The following is an 11435-nucleotide window of genomic DNA, read 5'->3' as shown; positions in this document are numbered from 1 at the left end:
TCTCTGTGTGTTCATGCCCTCCCTTTATACCCCCAATCCCCATATGTACCCAGCTGAATATTCATTTAGGTTTGCCATGTCCTCATTTAGCAGAAACCCAAATGTGTTCTTTGTTAAAAAGAAATAATTACGATTCAGTGAATAGTTACTCAGATGTGTCTGCTTTATTTGTGGCATAAGTCATGATAAAGGGACAAGTTGTTGGGATGTGAATAGCTGCTCGGGGAGGATATATTTATTAGATATTATCCTTCCTTCCTTACGTTTGTGAGTTCAGCAGCTTAAAAGGGAAGCTGTCCCCATCAGTACAACATAGAGGCAGCCATTTTGTTGTACATGCAATGGCCCTCAGCACATAGAAGTACACATGAAGTAGCATGGTTCCTGCACCATTTTAAAAAGCACTTTATCAGGCATGGCAGAAGTGCTGTGCTTTCAAGCTGCTCCAGGCCTCAGCTTTAAACTGCTTAAAGCAGCAGAAGTGGAGATACAGAATTGCCCTTGGTACAACTCATATGGACTCCTCACTTATTTTTTTAATTACTGTTTTTATCTCCAGATTTTTTAAGATTTTCCTGGAATCATCCTAAAAATCTCCCTGGGACATGATTTAAGATGTACGTGAACGAAATCAGAACAAGAAGAACTAATATGGATTCTGTCTGCCTCTGGGATAGATTCTGTCCATCAAGTGATTGACAGATTAATGGCCCCACAAACCTGTCAGAAATGACCCAGAGAGAGAGTGGGCCAGTTCTGTATTTGGCCCACCATTACACAATAATCCAAGAGTAGAGTAGGGTGAACTATTTTGATATAGGTCAAAAAGTCTTTAAAAATGTAAGAAAATTCAAACTTTGAAAGATATCAATCTATCTGGACACCTAAAAGTAAACAGGTGTGGCACATTATTCCTACATAATTGTTTCAGAATTACCCACATTGTAGAACATGGAAGCACTTCCTGCACCACAGGAAATGGTAGAAGTGACTATACAATTCTAGAGATTGGAAAGTGTCAGACCCTTGGTTCCAGAAGGAACATAATAAATATGTTGTTGCACCTCACCACAATCTCCAAGCAGTGCAAGATTCCAGGGATTCCAGTTGCTTCCAGGGTTGAGTTTCCTCAGAATGAGGGAGAGAGGAAGCTGATATATGGTTTATTTATACACATACATGTATATGAATCTCATTTCGAGTTTGACTGGATCCAAGAATTAGAACAGGGTTCTGGCATATAGCCTATGCCCACCCAAACTCACAACAGTATTTTCAACACACAGTAGACTTTAGTGGCAGAAGCCTCTTGCACACACGAGGTACGTATTAATTAAAACGACAGCTTTCAATTCAACTTCAACTATGGGCAAATCCTCCTGTTCATTCCTGGGGAAGTGAATCACAGCCCAGTCGCTAAAGGGAACAGAACAAAGGATGACAACACTTTTTTAAAAAAAGGAGAAACAAAGCTCTCTAATGGTCAAGCCCTGTTCCTTAATTGTCAAAGACTGGTGGAAGCCATCCTATGGTTTTTCAGTTAACTTGGCGAGCAAAACACAATTTCATCTCCATCACGGGGCCACATGAAACTGAACTAGTAATGTATATTAAAACCTTGCAGGAGGTTCCCAAACACCATCTTGGTTTTATCTCATAGGGATCTAAAAGGTATTTGAAGTTGTACATTTCAAACTCACATGCAGAAAACTTGAGACGTAAACACTTCGGTATGTTAATTTCAACATATCTTTCTTCTAATGAAAGCATTTCACATCAAATTAGAGGGTTGAAGGTATGGGTGGTGAAGCTGCAAACCGAAACATATCACCTCCATCTGCCTCAGCCATTACCGTGCGAATTGTACACATTAAGGTTGTGGTCCTAAGTGTGCTTATTTGAAAGCAAATCAACTGCTGTCAGCAAGAACGACTTGCAAGCAAATCTGGCTAGGATTGCATTCTGCAAGAACTGATTCACATTGGCGCACACTCCTAACTGTGATATTACTTGGATGCTTCCAAAGCTAGCTCAAGACATTTCTGGTAAAATGATTGGAAAGCTTGTTACAATCAAGCAGCAGATAATTTTGGTCAACTAAAACAAATTTTGAAACCTGAAGTGAAAGACAAGACGCTGCCCGGCCTGCTCCATTCTACATACCAAAATCTAGCAGGGTGGCATTTTAATCTTACCTCAGTACTGATGAGATAGTACTCTCCACCTTGCCTGAGGGCAGCCAGCTAGCTTAGGGGGCACAGAGCAGGCTGCATGGAAAACACAAACAGCTCTGTACCCCAAGGTGGCTGTCTTTGTCTGATGCTAGGGGCCACCACCTCTAGCTACTCCACCATTATCAAGCATATCTGGGGCTTATTAGATAACAGAGCACACAATACCTGCTGGATGAGATCAGTCACCGCCCAAGGTCATTACAAGAATTGCGCTACTGCAGGGTCAAGAAGGTGGTGAAGCAAGCAATCAAGCTGGCCAAGTTCATAGGTCAGTGGCTGGGAACCCATAGGTCTTAAAAATAGCAGCTTAATTGCTTCACACAACAACTTGTGTGGGTCTGTAATGGAAAGTCATACAAGTAGGAAAGATATTGTAGCTAGTTCACAGGTCATTAGACACAACCGGTAAGGCTAATTAAAAGCATACAACATTTCTCTGTACATTATAGAATTTGCCTTTATTTTAACATTTAATAAACATTTAAAGTTTTTTTTTGTTTTTGTTTTGTTTTTTACAACAGACCATACTAATGATGAATGCCCCAAAGAACAAAAGCTAAGCTTCTGGCAATACAACCTTTCTGGCAGAGTCTGTTCTTGCAAGATACTGAAGTGCTGAAAGTTTTATAATTCCTGGGATTCGGGGTGTCCTGTGGCTTCCTTACGCTGCAGAGTCTTCTTGGGAATAAGCTGGGTATGGATGTTGGGGAGAACTCCACCTTCCGCAATGGTCACATGTGCAAACAGCTTGTTCAGCTCATCATCGCTTCTGATCGCCAACTGGATGTGGCGTGGCCCAATTCGTTGCTTCTTGTTTTCATGAGCAGCATTTCCCGCCAGCTCCAGTAGCTCTGCAGTCAGATATTCCAACACGGCAGCCATGTACACCGAGGCACCAACACCCACTCTTTCTGCATACCGACCCCGTCTCAAAAGACGTCCAATGCGGCCCACTGGGAACTGCAAGCCTGCTCTTGCACTTTTGCTTTTTTTTACCTTGATTGCAGGCTTTGCCGGCTTCTTGCCGCGCCCAGACATCTTGGATCCTACAAACAAGAGAGGAGAGCCCACCTCCATTACACAATGCAAATGGCTTTGTGAGGTGTCCAAAGCCTAGTTGACCTTCCTGCAATCTGGAAGGAAGAGTATTTGGAGAACCGAACGCCTAAGAATTTTCTGTAATAATGACCTAGGATGTGGCGTTAAGATTTACATTCTTCCAAGCAGACTGGTTTTCTGCCAAATCAAGTTCAGTCATTTTAGGACCAGGTCAGCCAAAGAGGAGCTCTACACCAGTTGCTGGACTCCAGTTCCCATCAGCCACAGCAGCTACAATCCAGGCTGAAGGATTGTAGGCCAACATCATCTGCATACCATCCAACATTTCTCCGATGAACATAAGGACGTCTCATTCCATAATGATGATTTTACTATTTATACTCCATGCTTCTAATAGATATAAAAAATATAATAAACCCTTAACGTTCCCTATACAGGATTAACTTCAGATGGCTTGGGGGTTGGATAGCTCAGTACCTTCCAACATTTCTCCAATTAAAATAGGGACATTCTAAGGAAAAATGGGACATTCCAGGATTAAGTAAGAAACTGGGATGCTTTTCTAAATTGGGAACGTCCCTGGAACACAATAGAAACACAATAGAAATAGAAGGCCTGCATCCAAAAGGGCACCATGTTTGCTATCCCTGTTTAAAACAATGCTACCACCCCATAGTAAGGTAAGGAAAGCTAGGAAGATGGAATTTTTGCCACTGATAGCACAAAGTTTGTTCAGTCAGTAGCAAAAAGTGCTAGGACAAAAAGCTGCTGGAGAATTCTGCTTCATCAAAAAAAGATGTCAGTGTCATATACCCACTTAGTAATTCTTTTAAAAATTATATAATTTTTATTCTCTAAAATACAGCTACATGGTGTTAAGTCAATGCAGGAGCTATGCCTCTTTACTAGGAATGCTATTGTACACGTCCAATGGTGGCTTGCTCCTCAGACCTTAGAAGGCCTTATGTCTCACCATACAAATAAAAATTTCATCTGCTATATTTCTTAAAAAACATTAAAGGCCAAGCAGGGTTTCCCACCCCCCTAAAAAGCTTTTAAAAATTAAAAAGGAAAGGAAAATCTAACAGCAATCAGTAGTACACATAATATACGTGTGCCAATATATGGTATATTATTGTTAAGCATAATGTATTTATTATTCATAACATATTATCTTTAAGCATAACATAGGTAATACTTATATGTATTACTCTTATATCATAAACTAATTAAACCACTTGCATATTTTTTTTCATTTCAAAAAAGCCACTCACCTTCTTATTACTGCAGACAACTATAAAGACAAGAGTTTTCTCCTCCTTTGACATAACCCTCTTTTTAAACCAATTTGTTCAGAACAGCTGCATCCAATTTGTCAGTATTTCTGATTTTAATAGATACCAATCCTTTTAATTTAAAGAAGTCCCATTCCGATCAATAGGGTTTGAGAAGGTATTTTACCACAATTATGACACTTTCAGAAAGCTAATTTTAATTCTCAAGGGAAGTAATAGAACCGTTCTATTCTGCCTTGGTTAGACCACATTCAATATGTTTTCCACCTACCAAGGAAACTCCACTGAGAGATGAAGAAGAAGAAGAAGAAGAGTTTGGATTTGATATCCCGCCTTTCACTCCCCTTCAGGAGTCTCAAAGCGGCTAACATTCTCCTTTCCCTTCCTCCCCCACAACAAACACTCTGTGAGGTGAGTGGGGCTGAGAGACTTCACAGAAGTGTGACTGGCCCAAGGTCACCCAGCAGCTGCATGTGGAGGAGCGGAGACGCGAACCCAGTTCCCCAGATTACGAGACTACCGCTCTTAACCACTACACCACACTGGCTCTGCAGATGGAAATAGAGATATGGAGGATAAACTATGGTATGTTTATTTTACCCCCTACAGTCCCAATGACAACCTGAAACCTGCACAGAACCTGGTGGAGCCTAATTTGAACATCTGCTATCTCCTCTCATGGCCCGTTTTAAGATTATGGGCTCCTCCATACTTATATTGAGCATTTATTATGATTGGTTTTAATGTTATGACAGCCATATCATATCAAAGCAGAGCAAACAGAAATGGACCTTGGTTTTAGAAGTTATCTTAAGAGCACTACACACTTTCTCTCTTTCAAGTATCCCCCACCCAGACTTTTTGGGGTCTCTCTTTGTCTCTCCTCAACTGTAGCAAGCTGATTAGCAATTTCATTTCAGCTCAAGTTACCTCAGTAACTTGAGCCAATCTCCCTCCCTAAAAGGTAAAGGGACCCCTGACCATTAGGTCCAGTCATGACCGACTCTGGGGTTGCGGCGCTCATCTCGCTTTATTGGCCAGGGGAGCCAGCGTACAGCTTCCGGGTCATGTGGCCAGCATGACTAAGCCGCTTCTGGCAAACCAGAGCAGCACACGGAAACGCTGTTTACCTTCCCATCGGAGCGGTACCTATTTATCTCTGGTTTGCCAGAAGCGGCTTAGTCATGCTGGCCACGTGACCCGGAAGGTGTATGCCAGCTCCCTCGGCCAATAAAGCGAGATGAGTGCCGCAACCTCAGAGTCGGTCATGACTTGACCTAATGGTCAGAGGTCCCTTTACCTTTACCTTTATTTCTCTGCATGGAGGAAGGAAATGGGAAAAGCTTTCCAGTTGTCTTGGACTGTAGGGGCTCCCCTTGCAAAATTTGTCTGGCAAGTATCTGTTAAGCTGCACAAACTATCAATATGTGTAAGAGATTCAGGAACTAAAGTATTTACCATCACAAAAGAATGGCCCAGGTTGAGCAATGATTGAACATTATTGGGTATCCTGACAGACAGGTTTTCCGCTGTAGACTGCCCCCCTGTGATGTATGTATGATGTTTTAGTAGATGGTCTTGAGCTACAGGGGAGGCAATTCCAAAAGTCTATATAAGAGCTTGCACACCATTGTTCAGGGTTCCTCTCCTCCCTCCCTGCGTGGGGGGAGCGGGGGACCCTGTTGCAACAGTTTAATAAAGATCATGCTTACTAGCTGCTTTGCTTCTCAATATTCTCTGGCTGGCCTCTGTTATTTTCTCCTACCAACAGAAAACCTACATAAGGACTCTATATGGGCTCTTTGATACCCCATAAGGGAAAGGGGGCAGTTTTTTCTTATAACAGGATTGTTATCTGGTGCTTGCTTTGAAATGATGCATCAGTAGGTAGCAACAAAGCGCAGAGCGGAAGCTTGCGTATCTAATATTATTAATAATAATAATAATAATAATAATAATAATAATAATAATAATAATTGCATTATTTATACCCTGCCCATCTGGCTGGGTTTCCCCAGCCACTCTGGGCGGCTCCCAACAGAGGACTAAAAACAGAATAAAACTTCAAACATTAAAAACTTCTCTAAAAATAGATTACAGCTAAAGTGACAAAGAATCTCGTGGCACTTGGAAGGCCTCAGTAAATCTGTTAGTCTTTTAATAGTGCCACAAAGTTTGGTTTAGCCACGAACTGATACAATGCAGCAGAAGCAGCTGACTTGTAAGCTTGTGCCATAATGGTGAGGTATGTCCTACCGTGGAAGGACGTGTGGATCCAGGATTGGCCTCCACAGTCACACACACACACACACACACACACACGGTTAAGACCATATTCATGGAAGACAATCTTACTCGGCTATGAGTGATCACCAAAGAAGAAGACGATGTCAATGGTGAAGGCTTTAAAGTGCCACAAAACTCCCAGAAGCTTTCCCTAAGTAAAACCAGCCCTCCCATTGGGTAGAGTGAGGCTATGGCCTCAGGCAGTTCATTTTTGGGGTGTCATAAAATGGCAGCAAATGGTAATGTATTCAGTATGCTAAACAGCAGGACCAAATAAAGTGATGTAGAAGTGTGGCAGCTGGTATTTTAGTTCTCTATAGCTCTTCAGATTCAGGGGGGGAGTACAAAAAAAAAGTTGTAACCGTGAGATGAGCTTGTTGACATCAGCCTATTATTTTTTTAATCCCCATTTACCTCATCCCCTGCTTTGTGCAACATTGTGTATGAAGAAAAAATGCAAATAATTAAATGATATTAATCTTGTATTTTTATATTATTGTAACTCTCCTTGGAAACATACAGTAAAGTTTGGAACAAAGAAATAAATGAAGAGCTATGAGATCAGCTTATAGACATCAGCCTAATTTATGTACTGTACTGTACTGTACTGTACTGTACTTTTGTTTTGTTTTGTTTTTACCTTCTTCCTTCTATCCACTTGCTTTGTGGAACATCTTCCCAGATGAAGAGTTCTGGAGAAAAATAGTTGCCACTCTTCTGTGACATTTTGGTTGGTGCCAGTAAAGGTAGTGCCCAATGGTGGATTTTGGAATGGTCCTGACAGCATTTGTTAAAAGCCTAAATCCTGAGAGTAAGCCTCATTTAAATCAATGGGGCTTGGTAGTAAATAAGGCAAGGGGAAGTAAAAAACAAACAAACCACACATCCAACTGGCTGAGTCTGCATTTAGTCACAAGGTGCTTCCAAATTATAGGAGGCATTCAAGCGCATAACAGAAATTTAGGTTTGTGCAATTTAAGTGGATTAAAATACTCCACTGCCATAACACAACATATCCCCTCATGGACTTTTTGCACTTTGGAAAGTGACAGGAAATGAACTGAAAAATGTGAGAGGAATGAGTAATTAACAAGACATGTAAACACACAAGTAAATCAGGAGGAATAGTTTATCCTCCATTTATTTAAAGATATGAAAAGGTGGCTCTTAGCCATGTTTGTTTCCATCTTTAAGTAAAAACCAAAGTTTCCTTGGTACCTATAAAATATATTTAGTGTTAATCATGCTATACCCTCCTTCAGAATTGAAATTAGCTTTCTGAAAGTGTGATCATCATTCTGTTGAACAACCGACTGATCACAAGGGAACTTCTCTAAAGTAAGAGAATTGAGTTCTGCCACCAAAATAGCCCAGTTGAAACCAATTCAGTCAGAATTACTGGGAAAGTGGATACAGCTGAGGGAACTTTCATTCAAACACAGCTGATCAAACTCCCACATTAGCACCATCAGAGGAGTTTAAAATGAGAGCCATGTTCAAAAAGGAGAAAATTCTTTCGTTAACTGGAGAAGAGTCATAACTCAAGTGTTTCACTGAAGGAGGTGAGTGGTTTTATTTTTAAAAACATGCTGGTGGTTTAATTATAAGGTAAGGTTAATAATAAATATTAGGTTTAAAGAGCTAGCTATGTATGCTGCTGAGGGCTACTGGAATTCCATCCCTCCCTTGACTTGCATAAGCCTTTTAGAAAAATGTGATGTATAAAGCCAAAAATGCTCATATTGGCCTGCCAACAGTAGATTAATCAGTAGTATGAGTTTTAGAAATCCAGTAGATCAGACATCCCCAACCTGCGGCCCTCCAGATGTTATGGCTTACAACTCCCATGATCCCTAGCAAGACCAGTGGCCAGGGATGATGGGAATTGTAGTCCAAAACATATGGAGGGCCGAAGGTTGGGGATTCCTGCAGTAGATGAAGCTTTTCATTGTATGGTGAGCCATTAGGGTCTCTAATGTCTTGAGAACAAGCCACATGATAATATTCCTAATAGGGAGGCATGGCTCTTGCATTGGTTTAACACAATGTAGCTGTGTGTTATCAGGGGCAAAACTCTTCGATTTCCCTAGCTTTCTATCACTTACCATGGAGTAGTGGGATTGTTTGGAAACAGGGAGAGCCCAACTGGTCCCTTTGGATGTTTTCGGCCTGCAGCCCACTTCATCCTTCAGCCTGGGTCATAGTTGCTGTGGCTGATGGGAATTGGAGTCCAGCAACTGCTGTGGGGCTTCCTTTTGGCTGACCTGGTTCTAACATGACTGAACTAGCAGGAAATAGGTCTGTTTATCTTGAGGCCACATTCTAGGTCATTATTACAGCAAATTCTTAGGCGTTTGGTTCTCTGATTACTCTTCCTTCCATATTGTTAGCAATATGACAAAACCATTTGCATTGTGTAATGAAGGTGGGCTCTCCTCTCTTACTTGTAGGATCCAGGATGTCTGGGCGCGGCAAGAAGCCTGCAAAGCCTGCAACCAAGGAACAAAAAAACAAGAGTGCAAGAGCTGGCTTGCAGTTCCCAGTGGGCCGCATTGGACGTCTTTTGAGACGGGGTCGGTATGCAGAAAGAGTGGGTGTTGGCGCCTCGGTGTACATGGCTGCCGTGTTGGAATATCTGACTGCAGAGCTACTGGAGCTGGCGGGAAATGCTGCTCATGAAAACAAGAGGCAACGAATTGGGCCACGTCACATCCAGTTGGCGATCAGAAGCGATGATGAGTTGAACAAGCTGTTTGCACATGTGACCATTGCAGAAGGTGGAGTTCTCCCCCACATCAATGCTCTGCTTCTTCCAAAGAAAACAGCACCGTCCACTGTTCCCCAGGAGGAGACCTGACCTCGTGTGACTTTTCTGTCTCTTTACTGTCTGAAAAAGCTCCTCGTCCTTTTCATGTAGCACTTTTCGCTAGGAAGAACTCTATATTTGTGTGTTTTAATAATATTTTTGTAATAATAAATTGTGCAATATAAAGCTTGGGCATGGTTTCTTTGTGAGCAAAGAATGGATTCAAAACTTTTTTAAAAAGAAAGACTGGGATGGGAGCTTGTTGTGCAACCAGAGGCCTTTTGCAGGCCCCATAGTATGGTATGTGGAATGAAGCTGTACTCTTCACCCATTATTCAAGGCCTGCTAGTGGAATTAGATGCCATAATTGGGCTACGTGATGTTGGGAATAAACTCAGGTTATGGTCTATTGTCATCTTAATGAACCTTTCTGGGAGGACATTAGTTACAAGCTTGCGACAACTACCTCTGAACAGCAAGTGATTTGTTTCCACATACCTAAGGTGTGCAAATGCTGTGCGATGATGTGCATTCAGTGCTTGTTGCTGGCACCATTTTGGTCAGCCCCATGTTCACCCTTTCCCACACTGTTAATTTAACACGCATTCTGACAAGAGTGCACTACGAGAACAGGATGCTGGTTAGATGAGCCTTGGATCTGACCCAGCAGGGCACACCGAAATATCCTGCACCTTTGTGCCCCTGTACTGAAAGCGGTACCTATTTATCTACTTGCACTTTGACGTGCTTTCGAACTGCTAGGTTGGCAGGAGCAGGGACCGAGCAATGGGAGCTCACCCCGTCGCGGGGATTCGAACCGCCGACCTTCTGATCAGCAAGTCCTAGGCTCTGTGTTGTTTTTTTTTAAGATATTTATTGAGAATTTTAAAATTACAAAAAAGAAAGAAACAAGAAGAAAGAAAACAAAGAGAAAAAGAAGGGAAAAATAAAAAGAAACAAATAACAATTCGATAAAAGTCAAAATCAAAAAGCAGAAACAAAACACATATCACATCAAAATCAAAAAGCAAAAGTAAACCACAAAGATTTAAAAACATATCCCATAATCCCAAATCCTTAACTGTCATTACCTTATTTCATTGACCTCCTCACACCTCCCTTTCTTGTATTCTAGTTATTGATTATCACAGCAAATCCTTTCCATTTTTCATAATATTCTGTCATTAAATTATCTTAATCTATTTTAACCTTATCTTACCATAAAACACCCTAAAACTTAAAACTTAAATCTTATTTATACCAATTTCTCATAACCATAACATATTCTTACATAGTTCTTTTTAACATTTCCGCTAAAGCCAAATAATTTCGTTCCAACATTTTTCTAATACTCATTAATTTTAGAAAACATTCCTAAATAAAATTTTTAAAACTTTTTTCCAATCTTCATCCAACGTCTCTTCCTCCTGGTCTCGGGTTTTGTCAGTCCTTTCTATCCCATCCATCTAGTTCATTAACCTGGTAACCTTATGTCTGAGGCCCTTAAGTCTCTTCCATGTCCCTTCCGCAGATCTTCATATTTATACCTGTACTTTACTTTGTCTTCTGCTCCTTTCACTCGTGGAGACTCCAGCTTAACAATATTTTTGTCCCTTCTCGACAGATCAGCCCCTTTTCCATAGTCCACACTGAACTCCAAATGGTATTTAAAAGCATGTTTCAAAGTCCATCCAAAGTTGAGGACCCCCACAACTCCAAACTCCTCCCGGCCCAACGCCAGACTTGAAAGGTCAA

The 11435-nt window shown here is 41.3% G+C and overlaps 1 protein-coding gene and 1 pseudogene across 2 annotated transcripts; one reads left to right on the top strand and one right to left on the bottom strand.

The window, feature by feature from the left end:
- Window positions 1-2779: 2779 nt before the first annotated feature.
- Window positions 2780-3578, bottom strand: LOC308589425 (histone H2A.J pseudogene; annotated as a pseudogene). Its single transcript has one exon. The product of its transcript is annotated as a histone H2A.J pseudogene (transcript).
- Window positions 3579-9332: 5754 nt separating this feature from the next.
- LOC308588540 (histone H2A-like) lies at window positions 9333-9731 on the top strand (the record flags this gene model as incomplete). Its single annotated transcript, XM_081196951.1, has 1 exon — window positions 9333-9731. One exon carries the CDS (start codon window positions 9333-9335, stop codon window positions 9729-9731), a length of 399 nt encoding a protein of 132 aa, XP_081053077.1.
- Between the last annotated feature and the right edge of the window lie 1704 nt (window positions 9732-11435).

This window comes from Podarcis bocagei (assembly GCF_964188305.1).
Source record: "Podarcis bocagei genome assembly, chromosome: 6".
In the NCBI taxonomy this organism is placed as follows: domain Eukaryota; kingdom Metazoa; phylum Chordata; class Lepidosauria; order Squamata; family Lacertidae; genus Podarcis; species Podarcis bocagei.
The sequence above is the reverse complement of the archived record's forward strand: the minus strand, read 5'-3'. Positions and strand labels throughout refer to the sequence as shown.